The 26426-nt window shown below is 47.0% G+C and overlaps 1 protein-coding gene across 1 annotated transcript in view; it reads left to right on the forward strand.

The window, feature by feature from the left end:
- Positions 1–26426, forward strand: part of Zfhx3 (zinc finger homeobox 3) — a 239973-nt gene that overhangs the window by 201316 nt on the left and 12231 nt on the right. Inside the window, exons 6-8 of the mRNA XM_036187532.1 lie at positions 15232–15365; positions 15554–15754; positions 26177–26279. Coding sequence (XP_036043425.1) covers positions 15232–15365; positions 15554–15754; positions 26177–26279 — 438 coding nt within the window. The remainder of the gene's footprint in view (positions 1–15231; positions 15366–15553; positions 15755–26176; positions 26280–26426) is intronic.

Below are 26426 nucleotides of genomic sequence, written 5' to 3' on the forward strand. Positions count from 1 at the left end.
AATAATAATAATAATAATTTAAAAATAAAATCTACATATCTTTCGTTTGTTCGCTAAATTGAGCTGTTGCGATCTGATTAAGCATGATGGGGACTGCTTCCTCCCCGCAAACAAGTAAACAATGATTTCACAATTTGTTGTGATGATCAGTGGCTGCTGCTGATGCAAATTAATATTTCAAATGGGTCTGGATAATTGGCAGTTTTTTCCCAGCTATTGATTATGTCGTTTGGGGGTTTGTGTAGGAATGGATAATCTTGAAGAAGATTTTAGTTACTTTGTTCTGTTGCTGATTCTCACCCTCCTCTATGAAATAGCGTATAGACAGCTACCCTCCCACTTCCGCCATTTTGTAGGCTAGGAAGCTTCTGTTGAATAAGCTCAGGCAGGCTACAGAAGGTACACAGGCAGATTGAGAACCGAACCCTGCTCTCCTGAACTTAGGACAGAAACTGCTCGTAGCAATATGCTCTGCCACCTTCCTTAGGAGTAGCTTCTTTGTCTAAGCACTTGATCTGGTTGACCTCTGGGACCCGAGGATAAGGAGTGGATCCCAAAATTGTACAGGGAAAATGGCAACACAGGTAGCTCCAGCGTGTTCAAAATTACTGGGATCATCCTCTGGGAGCGTGCCGTGTAGTGGGCCAGCGAGGTGGCTCAGCCAGTAAGCCCTTGCCAAGTAAGCCTGCTGACCTGAGTTCCATCCCTGGACAACCTTCCCCCTCCTCGGTTGGCCAGGGCACTTAGTTATGGATGCCTGGAGTGCCCTCTCGGTGAAAAATGGTCAAGTAACACTGCCAGCCCTAGCCACCCGTGGGCTGTGTGGTGCTGAGCACATATACAAGCCATTGAAAAGCAGGGTCATCTTTAGTCAACATGCAGGTCAGTGGGGGTGGGGTGGGGCAGGAAAGCATGGGAAGTCCCCTGGAAGTCGCGCATCTGCTAATGGACTGCCATTTCCACTGTCCAACTCTGTGGTTTTCTCCTTTGAAACTTGAATATGACCTCTTGCTGTCACCCGCCAGAGTGGGTTTGAGTGTGAGCATTTGAGATTGAAGAGCCCCCAGCGTCCCCCATTGAAGAGTGATTAATGCTGTGATTAGCAAAGTCAATCATTAATTGCTATAAATTAAGTGATATACAATTAATGTGGTGCTGTATCACCAATAATTAGGGGACAAGATTGAACTGTTGGCAAAGAACCACAGTGAGATGGTTATTGAAAGTCTCTAGCCACCGAGTACCCGAGTCTGGCTAAGGGGACTTGAGACAGGATGACCAGGGGATGCTAGTGCATTGTAAAAGGGGGCAGAGCACCAGCTCAGCCTAAAACAGAGGCATGGTGATGCTCTGAAAAATCTCTAACTGGTGTGCCCGTGTATATTTTTGTTAAATTTTGTTAGAAGTGCAGTTGAGTGCTTTCTCTTTTCTGGAGAAAGGGCCCAAAGGGACGTTACTCTTGTTTTTTTTTTTTTTTTTAATCCATGATACTCACCTAACACAGAGCAATTAGTGCAGTGGAGCGTCCATGATTTAAATCTATGGGAGATTGCTATTAGAGGAGGTATTAATGGGCGACCAGGAGGAGAAAGTGTGTTTATGGACTATGGTGCTGGCAGGCATGATTTCAATCGGATTTGACATGTTTAACATAAATGTATAGTGCATGGCTCTTGCCGCATATGAATAATTTCTAGGGAACCACAGCCTTTCCAATTACTGAGTTTGAAAAAAAAAAAAAAAAGCAGGTCAGGCAGGCACATCCTTACCAGCTGGCCCATTTCTCTGTTGTTTACAGCTCTGGATAAATAGAGATGCTGTAGTAGAGGGGACTTAATGCCCAGAACGGAATCTGTCACAGAGTGGAAGGGGCCGCTGCCTTCTCCTCCTCTACCCCCTCCCCCTGCTCCTTTCCCTCCTCCCCTCCCTTCCTCCCCCTCCTCCTTTTTTAATTCAGTCAGACACCTAGAGACAAAACAAGGTATGTGCTAAGAGGAAACATGGGCTGAGGAGAGCACCAGAATAGCAGGTATCAGAAGCTATTAGCCTTCAGTTTCCAGACCTGTCAAATAGCAGGTTGAACCAAATTCCAGAACTTCAAATTCTGGAACCATAGATGTTTAATCAGAGGAGGGATTGCTGAAGGGTAGTATAGACTTCCAAGAATATTAGATACTGAAGTCAGGGCATTAATAACTTTCCCCAAAGATCTTGCTACTGTGTAGGTCTTTAATATAGCACGGGCCTGGGTAAAGGGTTCAAACAGGCTTTCTCCGTGGGGTCAGACAGTACCAAGCCCGCGTTTCTTGGTGGGATGGCAGCGACTGCAGACCCTCACTGAGTCCCATGTTACTGTGAGCAGTGACAACTGTCATCACAACCCAGTGTAGCATGGATAGTAATGGAAGTGCCCCATGAGCAAATGGCCAGCCAGCTCCGGGTGGTCAGAAAGCATCTCATTCACCAGCCCCGTACCTCTACAGAAGTAGCCTGGTTCTGTATCATTCTGGCTCCTGCTTCCTTCTTTACCTCCCCACAGAGGTGGTTTGTCTTTGCGGTCTGTCTAGTAGGATGCAAGCATGCTGGGAGCTTTGTTTGCATGGTCTCTTGGTGGCTCATGTCCTCGCTGGTGGGAACTGTGACTGGGCTTTCATTTTCACACAGCTAGAAATTGGGTAGCTGTCAGCTTCTCCAGGGTCCACTTGTACCCCCAACCTCCTTTCCATTTTCAGACTACTTTTAGCAGAACTTGGCTGCGTAAGTCACTGCAGGCAGAATTCTGTCTCACGACTGAAAACAAACCAACTATTTTTATGGTGGTAAGCAAAAATAGATATAGGATGTGGTCCATAGCTAGACTTGCGTGAATTCCAGTAATTCAAAGCTTGGCTCTGAGAATTTACATTGTTAAGTCATAAGTGATAAGACCCTATCAATTGAGCAAGTGTGAGTGTGTGTGTGTGTGTGTGTGTGTGTGTGTGTGTGTGTGTGTGTGTATGTGTGTAGACATGCAAAAAATGTAAGCAACTTTGTAAAAGAAGTGTCATGTGTAATCAGATAATGATGGCACAATGTAATGAGAATTGGTAGAAGGTATAGATTAGGGGCATGGAATATAAATAAAGGAGTAAATCATTGTTCATCACTGTGGAAAACACTTTTAATAGGGGGTCCAGAAGGTAGCTCAGCCAGCAGGGGCTTGCTTTGTGAGTTCAAGAGACCTGAGTTGGAACCTCAGAGCCCATGTTTTTTTTAAAAAAAAAAAAAAAAAACAAAAAAAAACAACCTGGGTATGGGGCATGTAGCTATAATCCCAGCTCCAGGGAGGTGGAGGGAGTGGATCCCTGGGATTCCTGGCCAGCTGTCTAGCCTACTTGGTACCTTGCAGGCCAGAGAAAGACAGCCCCCAAGAAATGACAGCTCCTCTTACCCTCTGGCCTCCACACACATGCACACAGAAGGAGATACTTGTAGCCGTGCTTGTGATTCTGAGACTATGGCCTGTTGATCTTCTCTGCCTTATTTGAGCTTCAGATTTCGTGAAGATCTTCTGTGAGGATCATAGCAGGATTCTTTAATGCATACCCAGTACCTCATGGGACATCACTTTTCTTAGGCACAACCCTTCTTCCTGGTTCCCCTGTTATCTTGATTTTTTGCAGCTAGAGAGCTGTGTCCCATAGATTAGGAACTCCTGAGTGTCAGAGCTATTATCAGCTCTCCATGACCCACCAGCGGGTTATTTAACCTTCTGGGTCAGACATCCATACCCTCTACCTTACAAACGGAAGAATATATAATACAGCTACTTCCTCTTAGTATATGAAAAGTGGAGAAGACCTTGCAAATCCTCTACTTTTCAAGGTATCACATAACTGTCAGCTGTGTATATGAAGGGTCACGGTGACTACATGGCATATACTGAGTTTTGTATGTGCTGCTTAGCACTGCTCAGAAATGCCTTCAGTAGTCTGTTAATTAGACAGCATGGCCTGAGCTCTTTGAAATATAAATGACTCCACTTTGTGTTTAGGGCATCCAGCCCTTGGGGCAGCAGAAGTGTTTCACATTGCTGTACAGAAAAACCAAACTTAGGATGCTTTCACTTGTCCTAAAACCAAGGACTCTCTTTCATATGGTTTCATGGGCCCCACATGGGCTCCTATTAGTTCCCACACATCTAAAAATGAAACCACTGTAGCAAGTGTCTGAGACTTTCCAGCGTGCTAGACCCTGAGCTAGGCCTCCACTTCTGGTAGGCTCCTGGAAGCCCTGTGAGTGGAGGTAACTGCAAGCTCAATGATATCGATAAAATGCTTCTAGTCTCCCAGCCGGGATCTGATCCATGTGTGAGCAACCTTGACTATTGTGCCTTATTCTCTGGCAGTGAAGACTAGTAACTTCCTATCAAGGGTATTCTGCCCAGGCAAAAAAGCATGTGGGAAAATATCAGTACCGAACCCTCCCCCAAGGTACCTGGGAACCACCTCCCCTGTGTACACATCACATAGCCTCAGCTTTAGGCGTGCTGTGAGCAAGCCAAACACAGAGACTATGAAAACTCAGGCAATCGTGCCTGCCTAGCTTTCTCTGCTGGACAGAGATGACTAACAGCCTCCCCAGTGCTAGGAAAGGGGACAGTGATTTCCATTTCCTGACAAAGCTGCACCAGGGTTGAGGGAAAGGTGCTTTGTAATGCTAAGGGGAAGTTTCATGTGGTGATTCCTCTGTCATCATGGACCCATTCCCAAGGTGGTATGATTTCACTAATAAAACTTAGTCAAAACCCTAGGATGTTAGGTTTGAACTAGGAAAACACTGGGAGAGTGTGATTAAATTTGCATCTTTGGGAACTAAACTTGGAACCCACAGAGATTGGCTCTAGCTAACCTACAGGACATTTGAGCCTCTGAAGACTAAAGGACTTCCATTAATTACCTTTGGCCTGGTCCCATGAATTGTGTTTCATTGAGTTTTGGATGTTTTGTTAGGTTTTTGAATCAGTGTCTTATTACATAGCCCAGACCAGCTATGACCTTGGGATTCTCCTGCCTTGGCCTCCTGAATGCTGAGATTACTAGCATGCATCACTGATGCATGCCTTGCATGATTCCACCTCTGGTTGCTCCAGGTCTGTGGTCATGAAACCAGAGGGGGACATGGTGAATACAGACCAGACTGTGTCCTCTACCTGTGGCCACAGCAGCCTGTATAGAGCCAGGGGGAGACAGGGTGCTGTGTAGGCACTGACAGGAGGCAAAGGCAAGCAAGGTTGACTGACTCCTTCTACAGTAGGAATCAGGGGTAATACTCAGGTCCCCGAGGCTTGGCATGAGCTGGGCGCATGGTGGCAGCCAGTGCCCAGAAGTTTTTAAATAGTTGGACAGTCAGTACTGGTCTAAAGGAGGTGGTGGCTGTTTTGATTGGTGGTTCTTCACAAGTTCGACACAGAGGGAGCAAGGTGTCTTGCAAGCAGAAATCCAAGATGTCCTTTTGGGAGCTCAAATCAGCGTAGTTAAGCAGCCTTATGCATTTTTCAACAAGGAATTAGGGCAGCAGATGGATTGATGCCTCTGATGTGGAATGGAGCCCTGTTTTCTCCCCTAAGATACAAACAGGCAGCTTCCGTGGCATCCACCAGTTAGCATGGGCCCACCATTCTACCATGAGACTTCCAGTGTTCTCCAGAGAGGTAACTTAAGGGAAGACAGTGTCCCCACAGCTCAGATAGTGCCAGATCTCCACTCCCAGAGACAAACTTATGTAAACAGAAGTTAATGTGGATCTATGTATCCTCCCAGGGTTGAAGTTTAGGGGACTTTGGCCAGGACAGCTTGCAGGTGTATAGGCAGGGAGGCCAGCACTGTCCCTTTGGGCAAAGTGAGAAAAGCCTACAGGCTTTTGCCTGGTTTTCCAGGACCTGTGGAAAGAAAAGATTTCTCAAGGCACCCTGTCATTGTGAATTCCAGAGCAAACAGAACAAATGCATGGAGGTGATGCTTTCTGGCTTGGAAATGTGTCTGTATTTGCTTTTAGAGTGAGAAGGTTTCTCTGGAGGACAACTATATGTAATCCTTCACCTCCGGCCAGAGACATTTGGGTTTGAGACCAGGCCTGCCTCTTCTTCCAAAATTAAAGTCAGGCTGTCAGAGTCACTGGAGATGGACTGGCAGGTGTGTGCATGCTTGTCAGACACTCTAACTTAATCCAAGTTAGAGCAGAACATGTTATGACTCCTACCAGTGACAACAAGCACTGACCCTGGTAGCTGCTCTCCAAGTGTGGTCCCTGGAACACTGGCCTCACCAGGGAACTTACTGGAAATGCATTCTCAGGCTCAGATCTACAAAATCAGAGCCTCTGCAGGTAGGGCCTGGAGCCAGTAGTCTTTGAGCCTTGTAAGGAGTTTGGACCCACTCTGTGGAGTTCCAGGACCAGAGTGCTGCAACCCCAGAGATGAAAGCAAAGGTCACTTATTTATACGCCAAGTCCTGAGCCCCTTCTAGCCCAGAGAGCACTGAGCTTGGCTAAAGACAGGGGTGTGCCTAGAAGAGATGCAGGTGCTGAGTCTGGGCAGAAGCCACCATCGATGGCAGAATTAGAGGTGGGGCGGCAGACAAGAGATGTGACACAAATGCACAGCCTTCTCTGTACCTGCACTGTCCTGTTTTTTTCAAAGTGTTTATTTCAAAGTGAAAGGGAACAGTGGTATCTGAGAGTCTCCCAAGTCTTGTTGGTAGCTGAGTTGATGGAGAAAAATTAATCTCCTTAAGTAACAGCTGTACCCATCCATGAGGAACTCAAAATTTGGTTGAAAAGGTCCTTCTAGAAACACCAAGTCTACATTGTTGAGATCCGTATGGCATGCTGAACCAGTGTGGACACTGTCTTCTACCCTGGGGCGGATGGCCTTGTTCTCGAACATGCTTTTTAGAGGCATGCTTTCTAGTGAGCAGCATGCTTTGGGATGCCCTTCCCAAGGAGATGCCTCAGTAGGCTGGACTCAAGCATGGAGGAGAAGCTCCAGTTCTTAGCAGGAGTGTGCAGGTCCTCCCCTGCTGTGTGTTCACAGGCCTGCTTCTGTTCGCTCGGGGTCTCCCAACCCTCTGAAGCATCTTTAAGTGCCCGGCTGGAGGCAGAAGGAGTCTATGCATGCCTCAAGACAGTTGGTAGCAAAGCAAACTCTTTAAAGGAATGTTGTTCTCTGTTAGCGGAGGAAGAGAGTTTAGCCAGATCTCTGGCCACTTATCAAGCGCAGTAGCTCTATGGAACAGAGTCAGAAAGCCCGGCTCGTCCCCTGGGGAAGGAGCTGCAAGCTAACACCAAGATTAGCCCCACTCACATTGCCAGTATGAAGATCACAAAGTCTTTCTCGAGACACGGCCCTCGGGCTGCTGAGAGGGAGTTGGAGGTCTGTGAGCAGCTGACGGAGAAGAGCTGAGGCGCACACCTCACCTACCTTTAACAAGGACCTTGAGCTGAACGGCCATTTTCAGATCTACAGAAACGTCTGTGTGTGGTGTGCTGGGGTAGCTATCCCAACTCCAACACTTTAATGTGAAGTTGTGTGAGGAAAAAAAAATTCCCACTTAGTCAATGGAGATAGATAAAAGATTGCTGTAAATTTCTGGGGCAGGTGGCAAGCTGGTTTACGGAACGCAAGGCGATGAGAACCTCTGGCTTACGGAAAGTAACATGAATTAATAATCATTTAATTGGCTCCTCCATTATGTTGCTGGTTTGGGGGATGGAAGTTTAGATGGGGGGGCTGTCAGTGGTACTTCCAGCTATGAGGCTGATGTTGAGAAGTGGGGGCGGTGACTGTCTCTGGACTCTGGATCTACAAGTAACAAATGTCAGGCAGTATCCCGAGCCCTCCCTCAGTGGGCTCTCCCCAGAACTTCCCACAAAGGAAGAAGCTCAACACATTGGTAAATATCACCTTCAAGTGACATAGTACCAAGAAGGAAGTCACATGGACAGCTCAGTCCCTACTCAGGGTCTAGGTAGTAACTCTGGCCAAAGTGAAGCTGGCCACAGCGTAGTGTCTGCCATGCCAGCAGCCCCACTGCCAGTTAAAGTGATGGGAAGATGACATTTGCATGGGAACACAGAAATGAGTTCTGCCAGTACTTCATTCTCCTTCGATTGCAAATGGATATCGTGTCTGATGTTTCGAGGAAAGACTGGGACCTTAAGGTTCCTCTTGCTCTCTTTCTCCATGTTTCTCCCAAGGCAGCAAACCCTTGCCTTCCTTGGCCTCAGCGTCATACAGCTCATGGCACTAGATGAGAAACAGTCACGTGCTGCGTGGAGTCCACTGTCCAAGGAGGCTATACCTACAACTCTCTTTTCTTTTACATTTCAAGGACTCGGTTCAGAATTTGTGAGTGGAGATTGAGATTGGGGAGAAATTTGTTCTAGGAAGAGTCCTTTCCCCATGAGTTAGAGATTGACATTTAGATGCTGTGTTCCCACACACTCCACACATCAGAAGCCTGCCAGTGGTCACTGTTCTTAACAACAGATGTGTTTAAACATCATAAAACTTCTTATGGAAAACTACAAGGCAGTGCTGAGCATGGTGGCACCCGCCTTTAATCCCAGCACTGGAGAGGCAGAGCCAGGCAGATCTCTGTGAGTTCAAGGCCAGCCTGGTCTACATAGAGAAACCCTGTCTCCAAAAAGTGGGGGGAGGGTAAGAAAACTACAAGCCAACTTCGGTGAATTCAAATGAGCTTTCTTCCTTCTCTGTTCCTTCTGATGAGTGGAAAAGGAATAACTTACTACTATTTGTTAATAATTAATAAAACTTACCAGACAAATGTGATAAGGTCAAAGTGTATCTAAAGGCTGGTGTCTCCATTCATACATGGTTTCCCCCACTGAAGAAATCATGCACAATGACCATGTTTCCCCTTCGAATGTAGAGGAATCTCGTGCCCTCAGACAGAGAAGCAGGAGTCAGGCCACCTCCTTTCAGGATTTGCCCTTGTCTGTTTCAGTGGCCCACCCACCACAATTTAGGAGGCTGTGACAGGAAGCTGAACTCTAGGAAGTTCTGAAGCTGTAACAGCCACATGCTGGTCTGTGCTGGGTTAGCTGGGCGGGCGACCCTGACTCCCAGCTACTGAGTCTATACGCGTCCTGTTAGAGTTAGTGGGGACTCTCCCCAGCTTTTCACAGTCACAGTACCCCCACCTGCCTTGCCTTAGGTAGTATACCATGCCCCATGCCTGCCTTCCCTTGACCCCCCCACCACACTCTGGTCTCTGGGCATTGCTGGAAGCCCAGCATGTTGCCTGTGAAGGATTCGTTGAGATTTAACAGATTTTCCTATGACATAACTGCCCAAAGTGGGGGTGGGAACGACAACCTGCCTAAAGCAGCAAAGTTAAAAAAAATTAAAAATTACCCCCTGATGTTTGCACAGCATGGATCCAAATACCCACTTTTCATGGACAGCTGAATTTAAATGCTGAGCCATTTAATTATAATATTTAAAATAACGTAGCTACACAATAAACTTAGAAAATTAATCACAATGTTGTTACCTAAATTATGATAATCACTTTCCTCTATTTTTTTCCTCCAGTGCTTATGGTTTATCTGGAACAGAGTATAATGTACCTTTCATCTCTTCTGATTCGTATTTCTGATTTTTCATAGCAGTCATTCTAATGTCTGTAACACACAGAGGAAGTCACTTACTGCGTCATGCTCTAGTATATAATGCCGATTTGGCTTGTTTCCTCCACCCCAGCCCAAAGATTGGGAATTGAACTCAGTGTCTGGTACACACTAGGCAAGCACTGTACCCCAAGCTCCCATCCCCCATGCTTTAGTTTTGACAGGGTCTCACTAAGTTGCCCAGGCTAGCCTGCATCCTTCAAAGTCCTGCATCAGCCTTTCAAGGACCTGTGCCTCCGCCCCTGGCTAGATGGTTTCCACTTCGTTTAATCATTATTATAGAAACGACATCAGGTAGTCTCTGGGGTCGCTGCCAGTTTACTACAAAGATTCCATGTACGGATCATTCAAACTATGTTTCTGTGGTCCATCTATATTTCCTTTTTACCATCATGATGTCAGAGAAGACTTGGAATGACCAGTAATTGATTTTTTAAAGTGGTGTTTTCTATATTGTACCACCCTCTTGTAGAGTTTATGGTAAAGTTTAGAGACATCCTCAAAGCAGAGAACCACAAGTACTCTTTCTTGCTATTCATACAGCCTTATCTCCTCAGGCCGGTGATATGTGCCCGTGACAGGGGTGAGGTAGAAATTGATTTTGAAACTGTGGCCCTTTTAACGTTGTTCAGAGAAAGTCTCTGAGTCTGTGTGGCTTGTGACAGACCATTCCCTAGCATGTTGATGGAGAACTGTTGGCTTATGTGCAGAAATTATACAGAATATCCTAACCCGGACTAGGGATTGCTAGGGATTGGATTGGATGTCTGAGGTCAATTAAGGGAGGACCTCACTCTGAGGAGCAGTCTCCCCACACCTCCCAGGGAAATGCTGGAGACTGAAGACATGCTTCTCTCTCTGTCTGTCTCTCTCTCTCTCAATAAAGGACTTGGTAAGCTGCAAGGGTCATGTCTGGGCAGACTTTATTTAGTAACAGTGTTAGTTGTCCCGGGTAGACAATAGGTAAACCTGGAAGTTGTGTACATGTGGGTGTGGTATTTCATACACAGCCGGGCTGTCCTGTTTCTGGAGGAAGGATGAATGAGGGGGCCAGTGTGCTGATTTGACTTGACTTTTTAAAACACTTTGTGACTGCTCCTTGGCTCAAGGTGACTGAAGAAGCTTTAGAGTCCAAGAGCAGTTGGGAGTTGGGGGCGGGGGAGAAGAACAAGAAGGATCCCCCCACCAGGCAAAGGGAAAGAATGGTAGCTACAGACACCAGAGCTGTCCCCCCTGCCCCTCACCACACCCCCTGCGTTCGAGTTGAAGGGAGAGGATGGGCTCGTTGGTTCTTCAGGGAAGCGGAGGCTGCTTTTCGGCTCAGATAGACAGACGGGTTGGGTGGTCTCAGCCTCTTTGCCCATTCGTTCACGCTCCTGAGCAGCCAGTCGCCTCCTCTCGTAGTGGGGTGGCAGGTGTTGGAGGCCTCTAGCAGGCAGTGCCATTGTCCCATAGCAGTCACAGGACTGGGCAGGGATGGGCACCAGGAGTCAAACCTGTACCTTGTTGCCTCCGCTGGAAGGAGCTGCAGGTGGCTCTCCCCTTCTCTATGGTAAGTTCCGAGTCTAACCTAATGCCTGTCGCTTAGGGATGGAAGTAAGGGAGCAAAGAGGGTGACTAGGGACGACTAAGCTTTAGAAATAGTTCTAGTAATCCTTTGAGAGTTTCACACAATGTGTTTGGGTAATATTCACCCCCAGTTCCTTCCCTTAGCTCCTCTTAGATCCAGCTCCACCTCCCATCCCTCCCAACTTCATGCCCTATGTTATTTATCATCGCCGTCATCATTATACCCATTTGACTCCGATTTGTGCTGTCTGTGGACTTCGGGGATGAGGCCAAAGCAAAAACAATATCTTATGATGGGACCACTGCACCCATGAACACACATGCAACTGTGGTTGCCTCCACACCTGCTCAAGACCAAGCCAGTCAACATTCTAGCATGGACCGGGAGGAGCTGAGAAGCTCCTTCCCATCCGGAACTGAGAAGCTAGGGGCTGTCAGTCCTCTCTAAGGGTGTGGGGGGTCCACCACACTCCAATGGGTGGACAGCAGGTAAGCCTGTGAGGAGTATCATTGGTGGCTTCCACTCACCCTGTGTACACTTGCGGAACAGTGTGTGGGAGATGAGGGCCCCGCTCATGGCAGAAGAAGCACTCTGGCTGTGGAAGTGTTAGGGGCTGTAACACTCCAGAGCCAGAGTCCTGAGACATAGGGTTGTGTGATCACTTCTGCTGGGGGCCAGGAGATGGGAAATGGGCCATGGGGGAGCGGGTCTCAAATGTTACAGCACCTAGTTAATCAGCAGCCAGTCCATCACACTAAATATCCAGCCGTCATGTATTACCTCTCAAGCGAAAATGAATAACTCCCATTAAGAGCAAAATGGTTTTGAAGTCGATCCGAGACAGATTAAAATACTGTTATGAATCTGTGCTGAGGGGAGGAGGGTCTGTGTGTAATATGCCTGCCTTTGTACTTTTTAAATAATAGATGCCCTGCAAACTTAAGGAGACCAGGTTACCAAGATACCAGGGTTAAAGGTCACAAAATATACATTCTGGGAAGAGCATCAACTTCCTGGAATATTTCTTGTATTTGGCAATTCAAAAAAAAAAAAATTGTAGGGTCTTATGATTTCAGTGAATAAAATTTATTATTTTAGAGTTATTTATTATTAAAGTGCACAGTTCAGCGGGTAAAGGCACTTGCCACCAAGTTGCCTCACAACCCGAGTTCAAAATCCAGATCCCACATGTTGGAAGGTGAGAACCAACTCCAGCCCTCTGATCTACACATACCTGTGTGTGTGTGTGTGTGTGTGTGTGTGTGTGTGTGTGTGTGTGTGTGCAAGCATATGTCACACACACACACGCACAATAAGTAAAGAAAATTTAATACAATAAAAAAATTGTAAGAAAGTATCTAAAATAGCAGTACCTTGAGGTCCAAAACAGAAGCAATTTCAAAGTCAAGTATAAGTGAAAATGCATCTCAGATAACAGAGTGAGACAGAAATCTGATCTACTGTGGTATAAAAGGGGCTTCCTAAAACAGCGGCTTAGTGCTGAGTCGTATCATTTGTAATAGCAGTGATAATTTTTTCAGTTTTTTTTATGTAAAATTATTTCAAAGAGCTTGCAAATGAAAAACAGCAGCAGCTACAAGGAAGCCACTCAAACAAGGTCTTGCCCTGCACCAGTCCATACACGCCTGCGGACGTCACACAGTTAGATCAGCCGTTCGCCTGCGGACGAAGCTTCACTTCATATTTTCACTGTTGATTGCGGTTTATACACTCAGCCACTACAAAAGCCTGAAAAATCCGTAACAGTTAGAAACAGAAAGGCAGCTAGCTTTATATCCTCCACCACAGTCCGTGTCCTTTACCTGCATTCTGTCCTTCATCATCTAGTATTTACCCTTCTTAGTCTCCTTCCCACGTCACACTGGTTCACATACGTTCATATACACTTTCTAGGCTAGGATCTGCATCTGAGAGAGAAGGTATACTTTTGTTTTTGTTTCTTCTTGAGACGGGGTTACTTGGCTTAATATTAAACATCTATCCATTTTCTTGTGAATTTTGTGAGTTCATTTTTCTTTAGAGCTGAAAGCAATTCCACTTTATGTACCACATTTTCATTATCCATTTACCTGTTGGTGGACAGTTCGGGTGGTCCATTTTTTTGCTATAGTGAATAGAGCAGCAATAAACACAAGGGTGCAAGTGTCTCGGCAGTCAGGTATGGAGTTCTCTGGGTGTATGCCCAGGAGCAACTAGCTGGGGCATACAGTAGTTCCACTTTTAATTATTTGAGAAACTTCAAATTGATTTCCGTAATGACTGTTAATTTAAGCCACTACCACCACCACCATTGGTGAATAAGGATTCCCATTTTCTGTTTTGTTTTGGGTTTTGTTTGTTTGCTTGTTTTTTTCCTTATTGCTTTAAGCAACATTCTGAAAAAGTGGAATTTCACATCCAAAATAAATGAGAACACCAGTCCTTAGTTGGCAGGGAGATCGGGATGAGCAAACCTCCTACATGGTTATGTAGGAGTCTCTGTGTATGCTAGAGGAACCCTTCTTCTCCCCATTCAATCTTCCGCCCAATATGTCCTTCCCAAGGGCTCTGCTTCCTGCAAACCCTTCTGCCGGCCCCTCTGTCCCTGCTGTGGGGTGTTCAACCCTCCTGTGCTGCTCTGGGTGGATTGTTGGGGATCTTGTTCGGGGGATCTTGTTTGGGGGCTTTTAGCAGTGCAGGGCGGTATGAAGAACGGTTTGTAAGCAGGAAGGGCGCGTCCCTCTTTCCAGCCACTCTGAGGACCTGGCACACCCGCAGCACTGTTTCAGTTATAACTTGGGTCCACGGCGCCCTGTCTAGCTCCTCCGCTCCTCAATTAGTGCCTCCCCAAAAGCAAGCTGCTGAACCCAGATTTCAGTTTTAACACGTTAATATGCAGATGTCCACTAAGCCTGTGGCGCTGTCGTGATTCCAAGAGGTGGGACAGTAAAGTTGGGAGCACACAGTTGTTCAGGTCTTTGAAGTGGTGTGTGCTGTGGGGTGTCTTTCCGTAAGCTGTGAATATGTGTGGCTCCCATTGGATAATAAATAAAGCTGCATAGGCCTATGGCAGGACAGGGTGGAGCCAGGCAGGAAAATCCAAAACAGATAATGAGAGAAGGGTGGAGTCAGAGAGACCCGAACCCACCGCCCCAAGGAACAACAAGATGTCACAGACCAGGAGCCCCACAGCCACGTGGCAACATAGAGATTTATAGAAATGGGTTAATTTTTTAAAAGATTTATTTATTTATTATGTGTACAGAAGAGGGCGCCAGATCTCATTACAGATGGTTGTGAGCCACCATGTGGTTGCTGGGAATTGAACTCAGGACCTCTGGAAGAACAGTCGGTGCTCTTAACCTCTGAGCCATCTCTCCAGCCCAGAAATGGGCTAATTTAAGATGAAAAAGCTAGCTAGCAAAAAGCTGAAGCCCTAGGCCACACAGTTTGTAATTACTATAAGCCTCTGAATGATTATTAGTAAGTGGCTGTGGGGCCGCAGGTGGGAAAGATTGCTCCAGCCTACTGGGCGAGGCAGGACTGGAGAAATTTCCGTCTCCAGGTGTGTCTGGTACGCAGGCTGGTAAAGCACTTGGTGACACTCTGCCACCTGCCCAGCTTTTCTCTCCCAACCCCATATAAAGCGTCAAGCTGTGTTTCGATGGTGGGAAATTAGAAGAGATTGAATTTAGACCAGCCTAACATCAGGGCCTTTTACTGAATTTCTTCCCTTCTCTGTCCGACATTCAGCTGTTAAGGGAGTAACAGGAGTTGATGGGGGTAGGGTGGGGGTGAGAAACACATACTGCTTTTTTCCCAATGTGCACGGTAAGTCATCCTTCCTGAAGTTTGGTGTCTTAAGAAGCTCGTGTGCTGTCACTTTGGAGTGTGGCTCCTCATCCAACACAGAGCCTCCTCCAGCTGACCTGGTCTGCCCACTAGACTGTATCTTCTACTTTCTCTTCCAGTGTCATCCAGTCAGGCAGAGAAGGAGTTGACAGATTCTCCTGCAGCCTCCAAGCGCATCCCCTTCCCAGGGAGCTCCGAGACTCCACCCTCTTCGAAGAGGCCGAAAACATCAGAGGAGGTCAAAGCGGAGCAGGTGAGGCCAGAGGGGTCTGCTGTTGTGTGTGGGGGAGTGTTTTAGATGGTGATGGGAGTGAATGCTGTTGTGGGGGGAGGTATTTTAGGTGTTGGTGGGAATGAATTTTCGGGTGAGTGGGGATTCTGGGCAGACAGCTTTGGGAGGGAACAGACGATTCAATCCGAGTGGTGGGTGTATCCCCACAGATGTACCAGTGTCCCTACTGCAAGTATAACAATGCTGACGTGAACCGGCTCCGGGTGCACGCCATGACACAGCACTCGGTACAGCCCATGCTCCGCTGTCCCCTGTGCCAAGACATGCTCAACAACAAGATCCACCTCCAGCTGCACCTCACTCACCTCCACAGTGTGGCCCCTGACTGCGTGGAGAAGCTCATTATGACGGTAAGGCAGCCAAGAGGGGGGACCCTGCAGCTTCTCCTTCAGAGGTCAGAAGTCATGCAGTGATGTGAATAAGGTCTGTTTGTTGGCCAAGAAAGCCAGTGTAAGGTTGGCAGCATGAGGAAATTGTCCCAGTTCTGTGACTGAGGTTTTACTGTACCTGTCTTGCACTTGGTGTAAGCGTGGTAGGTAGGGCTGTGGCCCTGATTCGAGAAGTTGTTATTCAGATTCTCCAGGTCCTTATTGCACAGTCTTGGGTCTGCCTGGCTCTTCCATTGATTATGCCTTGTTTCACCCTCGTAGCCAACTGTGTGAGGAATTTTGACACATTAACAGATAAGGAAACTGAGTCTTAACAAAGTCATCCTAACAAAGCCGTCCAACCCCGTGTGTCACTGGTCAGATAAGATTTGAACCCACATTTTTCACTTCTGGGTATAACGCTGGATGTGTGAGGCTTTCTCAACTGGTATTTTGTTCTCGGAGCAGAAAAGTCATCCATTTGGGTATGACATGCCAGTTCACAAATGCAGGCTTTACATCTGACACGATGCTGTGATGTCTGTAAGTACTGAAAGGCTAACTCCTAAATGGCCAGCACAGACATGGCCGAAAGATCAGTGTTACCATTTAATTCTAACCATAGTGTGCAAGCTTCAAAACACTGGAGGTGGAAGCAGTGTCACTTCCAGCTCTGCCGGGGTGGCTAGGAGAGTCCTGTCCTGGTCACCAGAGGAGGACAAAGAAGAGGAAGAAGCAGAGCTTATTCTCACCTCCAATCTAGCATTGGTTCAGCAGTGGGATAATAAGTTGATGCGATTGACATTTCATGCGGAAATTCCCAGAGAGGTAGTCCATCCTGAATCCCATGTTGAATGTGCAGGTTGCAGGCACATCACTTTGAGGGCATTTCCATTTAGTTAGGTAGAATTAATGAATTGTGTTGTATAAGGATGGTTAGTCGTGATGATTGATGTGCCAAGAGGACATGAAATGGCCAATGGAAAACTCTAAAGCATATAGCTTCCGTCCAGAGAGCTTTCAGGCATGAATTCACTTTCCATGGGCATTTCCCAGATAGGTTGGGAAACTCTGTGGAAAGATTCTCCGTAAGTGGAATGGGTCCTCCTCCTGGGAAGAGGGGAAGTTTCTGCATGGCCATGGAAATAAAGGGTTTTCCTGGGCACTGAAGGTCGGGAGACAATCATTTTCTTTACTTAGCTACATTTTTTTTTTCTTCCTGGATGGTTATTTTTGTTGTTTAATATGGATCCAGTATGGCCACTGTGGACCTATAGTACTCTCCAAGCCTGGTACACATTAGATAATTAAACAATTTTATAGCCCTCACTACTAGCGTGTAAATTGTATTTCAGATATCCACTGTTGGTCATGTTTTAGTTTTATTTATTTTGGTTTCTCGAGACAGGGTTTCTCTGTGTACCCCCGGCTGTCCTGGAACTCTCTCTGTAGACCAGGCTGGCGTCGAACTCACAGAGATTCTCCTGCCTCTGCTTCTGGAGTGCTGGGATTAAAGGCATGCACCACCACCGGCCAGTTTAGGTGGTCATGTATTTATAACAGAACTAAAGACAAATTTTAAGTGGTAATTTTCAGGATCACTATGAATCTTTTGCCAGTAGAACCTTCAAGGGCAGTTCTCACTATGGTGTTTGCTTGGGCCCAAGCCCTAAGAGCATCCTGGAAGTGACCCACTAAGTAGTACTTTGTCAAGAAGTGGTTTTCAGCCTTTTGAAAACAAGGCCACAGCCATCTGAGCCCATTCTGTGCACCCTGAACCTCAGTAAGCACTGTCACGGGCCTCCTGGTAGCAGTGTGCAGATACAGACGCATGCCTGGTGGTGCCAGAGAACACGTGATTTGCTGGGAGGACTAGTTGATTAGCTTGTGCTTGAACCCCCAGCGATGAGATTATGTAGGAGAAACTACTACCGAAAAACCCCATGCTTTGTACAGAAACCTCGTGTGCCTCAGCTTTCCAAACAGAGATGTTTTCTGGATGTTTCTGAGAAGTGTGCAGGTTATGGGAAATGTGCTGGTTACGGGAAATCAGTTGGCTAGTGTCAGTGGGCTAATAGATTGTGAAGGGCAGTTGGAAGAAGTGAGGCGTGTGGGAGGTGGGTTCAAAGCACACATGGGGTTGCTCAAATGCACCGCTGTCTGCTTGGGAAGCTGGAGTCGTGACGGGCCTGTCCCATGGACTGGTTCTTCTAACCGTGAGGATAATTTTGCAAGTGATGTGTGTGTCCTTCTGGATCCTGAACAGATGAACCACTAGGGCAGGGGGGAACTCGCCGCAGTTCTCTAGGGTGAACCCAGAATCCTCTTGGATGGCTAGACTACTGATCTTGGTCAGACGCCAGAGTTGTTCTTCTGAAAAGTTTGGTGTTAAGACGGAATTTGCAGTTGTTCTACAACTAAGTGATGATAATGAACCTGTGGTTAAAATCGTGTCCCTGAAGGGTATTTCACAGTCATTTTATTAGAAAATTGGCCCCAGGAAAGTATTGGTTAGGCTTTCTGACAGTTTATCTGTTTGTGCTTCGCCAAGTGGAGCAGCGCGCTCTGGAAGCGATCTGATGAGGATGCCTCTAAACCAAGTCTGCTTCCTGTGTTTCATGGTGAAGGAGCAGCCCGTGTGTCTGCTCATTCATCCTCCAAGAGGAGGAAGTTGTGTCTCTGGGATCCTGGATGGCAAGGCAAAGGGTAGTGAGCAGAGTGGCGGAGGCGGGTGGCTTTGGCTGTAGAACAGGAAAAGCTGGCCAAGGTCCCCAGATGCACGATCCCCAGCAGATGTGGGATATAACCGGGGTCTATACAGCTAGACATTCTGAAGAATTTTTACTCAGTGCCTCGGTCTGAAGCCTCAGGAAGTAGCTTGTACTGGGTTTCAGTCCATCTGAAAGTAAATTCTGCCCTGATAAATGGAAATAAATGACTTTTTACGCAATGCCTTTCCGTTCCGTTGTAAATGGAGAGTGTTTTGAGGAGACTTCATTTAATAATACCTTATCAGACAGCTTTCAGGAACCTGCAGTGTCTAATACGTCTGTTGCTATGGTAACAGCTGCTTGCTTATGCTCTGCATCTCATATCTATGTCTTCCATGGGTCCCCTTCTTTTTACTGATGAGGGGGCTTGAAAAATGCTCTCTACCGGCAACACTGGCAGCACTGGCCCTCTGCTGTGGAAACCACACCCACAGCTCCCGCTTCTGCATGGCCCGGTTGGAAACAGCTCCAACAAGGTCTTTTACACATCCTAAGAGAGAAGGAAATCCCTCAAGCTGTAGGGCCATGAGACAAGGACTCCTCCACACGTGGCTGGGCAATCCCCCACCCCGTGTTGATTTCAAGTCACCAAGTCTCATTTCCAGACAAGACAAGGCTTTAGACTGGGGGAAATGTGGGGGCTTCTACTCTGTCCCTGTATTTCTCTTCTTTGGGGGGAGGGATGAGAGCCTAGGACACCTAAATAAGAATGGGAAAGACCACCCACCATGCATTTCAATACTCTTAAATTATTCTAATTGATCAGTGCCTTCTTAGTGACAGGACACACCACTGGGATCCTAGATCATTAATGCAGGACATTTTCTTTGTTCCTTAATCACTTAACAAAATGGGACCTCACAGCTGCAATGAGACTGAGCCAGGAACACCTTGTTCTGTAACCCTTCCTCTTCCTCCTCTTTCCTGGTCCACAATTAACTCCGCGTTTTTATTAACATGCCCAGATGTCCCTCCTGTGGTCCTGGCCCTACCTCCCTGGGGTTTTCCTCCAGCCTCTCTTTTGGGGACAGTAGTTTTGTCTCCTGTGCTCTCTAAACAGTGTCTATGACTGCTCCACTTCTGTATGTGGGGATCTCAGGGGCAGGCTTCCCCCTCCCCCACAAGGGGGCTCCTCTGCTCGCCCCAGCCCTGGGGCTGTCACACCCACCTGCGTATCAGCTTTCACTTTGTCTCCATCTCAGAGGAAGGTAATGAAAATAATCGGGCTTCATTAATTCCAAGCCCTGTGAGATGATAGCCATTTGGAGGCTGTTTGCCAATTAGATGGTCTAAATTAGAAGTGACCTTGGTATATCACCACTGCTTGCCTCTCGGGGTCTAATGAAGCTCTGCTCTCCAGTCCATTCTTCCTCGGCTCTCTTGGCTGTGTGTGCACACATGCACATGTATAACTGTTGGTGTTTCTTGTCTCCCTTCCCACCTCTTAGCAATCTTTCTCATTCTCAGTTTTTAAACTGTGGTTCTGGTCTGTGTTTTTATTCTGGTCTGCATAAATGTTAACGTAGCCTACAGTTTTGTTTGTGTGTGTATGTATGAGTTTTAGACATTGCAAATAACTATATAAACAACCACATAGAATCTATTTTAGAAAGGAAATGGGTGGGGAGGAGGTAGAGAGGTTAGTCAGTGAATCCAGAGTTACAGGAGGATAGGAAGGGTGCATTCCAGTGTTGTGTGGCACGGTAGGCCAACTGTCCAGTGTTGTGTGGCACGGTAGGCCAACTGTCCAGTGTTGTGTGGCATGGTAGGCCAACTGTCCAGTGTTGTGTGGCACAGTAGGCCAACTGTCCAGTGTTGTGTGGCACGGTAGGCCAACTGTCCAGTGTTGTGTGGCACAGTAGGCCAACTGTCCAGTGTTGTGTGGCACGGTAGGCCAACTGTCCAGTGTTGTGTGGCACAGTAGGCCAACTGTCCAGTGTTGTGTGGCACAGTAGGCCAACTGTCCAGTGTTGTGTGGCACAGTAGGCCAACTGTCCAGTGTTGTGTGGCACGGTAGGCCAACTGTCCAGTGTTGTGTGGCATGGTAGGCCAACTACCATCAACAGCAGTAAATATCTCAGGTGGAAGCTTTCTAATGCTCCCTGAAGAAATGGTAAATATTTGAGGAGATGAATATGTCAAGACACTCATCTGATCAGTACACAGAGTATATGTGTTTTAAAACTTCATGTTGAGCCCCATACATTTGTACAGTTAGATGTGTCAATTAAAAAATTTTGCAAGTAGACCAGGTGGTACACATCATTATCATCCAAGCACTCAGGCAGGAGGATTATGAGTTGGAGGCTTGTATCAGGCTATATGACATTTCATGTCTTAAAAAATAAAATTTAAAAAGTATGCTGTTATTATTATTATTATTATTATTAAGATGCTACATAGACAGAGAGACAAAGTCTCGTAGTGGGAAGGAAGTAAAGTAGAGGGGGTACTCTGAAGCTCTGCTGTGAGTGGGGCCAGGGTTGCTGGCTGCAAATGGCTAGTAGGCCCCGCAGGGTCTGTACAGGGGAGGAAGAGAACCAGTGCCTGCCTTCTCTCACCAGGCGGCACTCTGTTTACCACCAGCTGGAGTCCAGTCCTGAAAGCCGTTAAGTGTTAACTTAATGCCTAGAGTTTTGAGACAGAACCTGCACTTCATTGACCAGGATGTAGAGAGTGACTCAGTCCTAAGGCTTCCGGTTTTCCTGGAAATCTAGGTCTTGGCAAATCTACCTTTCACCTGAACTGGTTAGCCTTTTGAAAGGATGCCCTGTCAGTGAAGGTTGATGCCAGGTTCCTTAGGGTTTCTTAGAAGATAGCGTATGTCCAGCGTATGGAAGGTGTTGATTGTATTGATCTAATATAGGCCACCTTATCTTGAGGTAGCCTTGACAGATAAACTTGAAGGATTACTACCATGGGGGTTAGTAGGGTATAACCTGAACTACACATGATGTTGAATGTAGACCTTCAACATCTGTGACCTGCAGGCTGACTAATTTTCATAACTGCAGTTTCCCCCAAAGAAATGACAAAGAGCAGTAGTCCCTTCAAACCATGGTTAGGACCAGAACTACTAAGACCTTGGGTATACAGGATGCCTTCTTGGTGTGTTGGGGTCCACTCACCGCACAGAAACTTGAAAGGGATTAATTTATAATCCAAAATATTGAACTAGGAAGAGGTTAGAAGTGGGTATATTTATGAACCCATGTCACCGATTCTAGCTTGCCAGGGGAAATTCACTTGAGTCCATGGATTTTCCTATTGATTCCTTGAAATTATGTGAGGTAGTCTGTGCTCACAAATGTTTTTCCTTGGAGGCTACAACTGTCATTGAACTTTCTGAGAGGTTGACATCTTCCCAGGCTACTCTGGGTGGGGAGCTTCTTGGGAGCAGGAACCCTGAATTGCCACTGCAGTTCACAGGTGTAAGCAGAGGTCCTGCCCAGTGGCTAGTAAGTGGAAGGCAAATGGATAATGGAGTCACCCAGGGCTCTTCTCTTTTGCTGCTTTGGAATGGCTTAAGCATGCATGGAGCTTCTTGGCTTGACGGGATACCCTTTGGTTTCTACTTTTACTTCTGAGGATCGCTTAGACTAGAGGAACAGCCTTGGAGTGGAACGCCCCATTTCTCTCACTGAATATGATGCCTGCTCACTTGTTTGGAAGATAGTAAAGCCTCTGCTTCCAGATTTTTCGGTACCTGCTTTTCAGCCAAGGGTTTCTCCCAGCATTCCCTTCATCTATGCATAATCTGGACTGTACTTCATTTGGCTCAGAAGAGCTGGGAAGAAAGCAAAGTGTCACGGCCCAGACTAATCTTTTGGGAGTAATGGCTCTAACCAACTGATTTTTTTTTTCTTGACCAGAAGAACTCTCTTAATGTTAAGCCTCTTTGAATATTCCTGGACAAGAGATGTGACATCACGTGTTTGGTATTTATAGATAGGCAGGTGTGGTAGTTTTCTGTTGCTGTGATAAAACACCATGACCAAGAGCAACTTCTGAAAGAGAAGTGTTTATTTTGATTGGCTATGGTTCTAGAGGGAGAAGAGTCCATCACGGCAGGGAGGCATGCAGCAGGCACAGGAAGCTGAGAGGTCACATCTCAAGCACAAAGCAGAGAGAAAGAGGAAGTGGGTGGGGGGAGAACAGAAAGTGGGGCAAAGCAGTAAACCCTCAGAGCTCACCCCTGGTGACACACTTCTCCCAGCAAGGCTGCACCTTCTCAGCCTCCAAACAGCACCACTAACTAGAGAGCAAGTGTTCACACGTGTTACCTACGGGAGACTTCTCATTTAAACTACCACAAACAGTCACCCGGAAAAACAGTCCACATGCGCGCAGGTGTCTGAGCTGATGGTTGTACTGGCCATAATTGGAGGTGTGGATGGGTCTAGAGGGCGGGCACCTGAGGAGACGAGCGGTGGCAGAGAGCATGAGAAGATCTATTTACGTGTTAACCTGTGGGAAAGTCAGGGCTGGGCTCCAGTGGTTTGAGGGTCTCGGAAATTTGGCTACATGGAGAATGGCTGTGATTGGCCCTTGGCCAGGTTTGACCGTCTGTACACTCACTGCTTCGATGCACCTGCTGGAAGAGAAAGCCTTCCCAGATCTTCACTCCACATAGTTGAGGGGCTGATGTGCTTGGTCCACAGAGACTGTGGCTGTGACATTCTGAACCTTCCATGCAGTCCAGGAGCCAAATATGATTGGAAAACAAGGGCGGCCAAGGCAGCCACTAAGGGAGCACCACCTTTGGACTCCTCCCTTCACTGAGCAGGACTCCTCCTCCATGAGCTGTTGGCATGACTACATTTCTGGCCCTTTAGAAAGAAGCTTGGAATACAAAGCTCTGTAAACTCGAAGGAAGAAGAGACACAGGCCTAGAAATATTAATATTTGGGAACTGATGGGGGCCTCACTGGTAGTCTACACAATGAGGCTCCTTCCTCGTCAACCTCGGCTCAGACACATGCACACACAGACCCTTAGTTCCCTTCAGGGATCTTCCGCTTTGCCTCCTGGGGATTTCTTGCCTATTAAATTTTATATGCCAACTCTCTCCCTGCCTCCCCAGGACAGGTTGGGCATAGTGTAGATGAGACAAGGCATGTAGATAAAAGTCACTCCTTAAACACACATGGGGCAGGAGTTCCAGGTTTGGAGGCCAGATTAAGATGCAGAGGAGCATGTGAGGTTGATGATTATATTTCGGGGAGAGTTAATTGATGGAAGGTGAAGGCAGACAAAGAACCGCTGCTTACTGCCTCCTTGAATCCCAATCAGGAATTATGATTAAAGTCGCAGCGAGACAACAGAGGGCTGATGAATTGGTGTCTTTTTTTCCCCCTTTTTTGCCGTCATTCACACTTGATTGACTTCAACCTTTCAAGTGCAAAAGTCTCTCTTTTCCATTATTATTCATAGCCATCTGAGTTTTTCTAATTAAAGTGTATGAAAACAATTACTGATCCGTCGTACTGAGTCTGTTAAGGGGATGTCTGCCTTACTGTAATGCCTATAAAAAGCCCACGGTTTTCTATAATGATGTGCAGCTGAGGTGTTAGATAATTTTATTCTTTTTTACTCTGTAGGGCTTTTTTTTTTATTTCTCATGATTCATTTTTCATAATTCCTAAAGATCCCAAAAAAGGACTGATCCTGCAGCTACAACTGAGAAAAGAAAGAGGTGGTGGGGGGAAAAGAGGTGGTGGGGGGCTCTTTTTTCCCTTCCCTTTCTCCCCCTTACCCCCAACCTCGTGCTCTCCCTTGGCTGAGGACTATAAATTAATCGGTGACCTTTCACTCCTTGGATTCCCGCTGGACTCCCCAACCACACTGGTCAGAAATGCTTTCTATTAAAAAGAAAATGGCTGGAACGAGTGTGGCGGTCTCCACGCCATTCGGGACAGTGGCGGCGGCGGTGGCGGGCCCTGAGCAGCTGGCAGACTGTGCGGTGCAGCTGTCTGGGGGTGGGCACATGCCCTTCACTCTCACCTGCCACACACCTGCTCTCCCTGCACGGGGCTTCTCAGGACCCTTCTCTGGAGCACCTGTTGGCTTCTGGGGCTGCAAAGAAACCGCCACACACCTAAATGCGAGCTCTCGCCAGTTAGTGGTCACAGCTGTGTGGGTTCCCTCTGCTTGTTGACCTGTTGTTGATGACAGGAGAGAATATGCCAGCAGCCATCTGAGAAAGGCCGGCATCTTAGTCACTAAAATATTTTTACAATATTAATTTTACACAAAGTTCCAAGTGAAACGGTTCTTGCAACCAAGTTTTGTCTGGTTGGCACAGCAGGGCCCCCAGTGGGGCCAGTTAGTCTGCCACCACCTCCTGTTACTTCTCCACCGATTGTCAAAGACAGTTTCTCATTCATTCCGCATTGTTATTGCTGCCACATTTTCCTGCCTTGTGGCCGGCAAAGAGAAAGTGCTGTATTTCCCCCGCTTTTAGTTTTAAGAATGTCACACATGTGTACAATAGGATCATAGCGACTCCCTACTCCCCATTTTGTCCTCCAACTCCATCATGTCTCACTTAACATGCCCCCCCCCCCCCCCACCCCATGAGGTAGATAATCTACAGGCCCCCTACCTCATACTGAGCTACGGGCAGTGGGTGGTTGCTGGGAAAGGGAGCATCATTTGATTTTCAGGATGTGGCCACCAGTGGGTTGCACATGCATCTTAGGGAGATTGTTGCTTTTTAGATGGAGAGCCCTTATTCCTTACCCTGGGTACTGAAGGCCTGTGATAAGTTGTTGGGACTGGCTTCTGGCCACACAGCAGGGAGGCAGAGAAAAGAAGTCTGAGGATCTGACCTCAAATGTAGCTACTTAGATCGGGGCTAATTATGGAAATGCTCCATTAGGGGCTAACAGCCTAGTCTGGAGGTCAGGGAGGGTGCCCTGGTGTACAACACAGTGCAGTCTTAGCTGCACGGCTGGGCTCATGTTCCCTCTGATGCTGTGTACCTCAGGCACAAAGGCTCACATGAAACCCTGACTTTCGTGAGTTCCAAAGCATGCTTGTTTGTGCGTGCTCGCAGCTTGTAAAGGGTTACAGTGCTGTCTCCTGGAGGACCTGCGGTGTGGCTGCGTGTCCTTAGCCTCCTTTGTTCTTCTCCCCTTCCCTCACTCTGACTCCCCTCCTCTCCTTGCCTGAATACATTTTGAAAACAGTGCTACAATGCTCCCTGCTTCAAGATTACCATGTTCTTTACTAGGTATGATTTAATTAGGGTCTTATTATGTTTTCAGCAGCTTAAGGTGGGCCTTTCAACTTATCTACCTAATTGGTTGCACAAGAAGTTTCACAGCCCATGACAAAACATTGTCAGTGATCAAAGTCAAAATTCTGCATAAAAGAAAAATATTAATAATAAGATTATTCTTCAAGTGTGCACTGCTAATTATGTCCAGAATGTAACCGTAGAAACACTTTTGACTGATGTGAGCTTTGTCTAGTAAACATGAATCTTCACTGAGCTGGGAAAAGTGGCACCCCCAGCTTAAAACTGGTGGAGGCTAATTTTGCTTATTAAATAATTTTTAAACCTTTCGTATTTGGTGTCTGTTTTCCCCATGCCTTGACTCCTCTGGCTTCTCTGCTTCTCTCTCCTCAGGTGACCACTCCTGAGATGGTGATGCCCAGCAGCATGTTTCTTCCTGCAGCTGTTCCAGACCGAGACGGGAATTCCAATTTGGAAGAGGCGGGAAAGCAACCTGGTTAGTGGCATTAGTCTTTTCCCTACAGACTGAAACACGGTGAATTCTTGGGTCAACATTTTCATGGGTCAAGGGCCCAGGGGTTCTTTAGAATAGATCCTGGGTGAATGGGCCTGGCGGGTCTCATCACCAACAGCTGTACACTTT

The sequence above is a fragment of the Onychomys torridus genome, chromosome 5 (genome assembly GCF_903995425.1).
Source record: "Onychomys torridus chromosome 5, mOncTor1.1, whole genome shotgun sequence".
Lineage (NCBI taxonomy): Eukaryota > Metazoa > Chordata > Mammalia > Rodentia > Cricetidae > Onychomys > Onychomys torridus.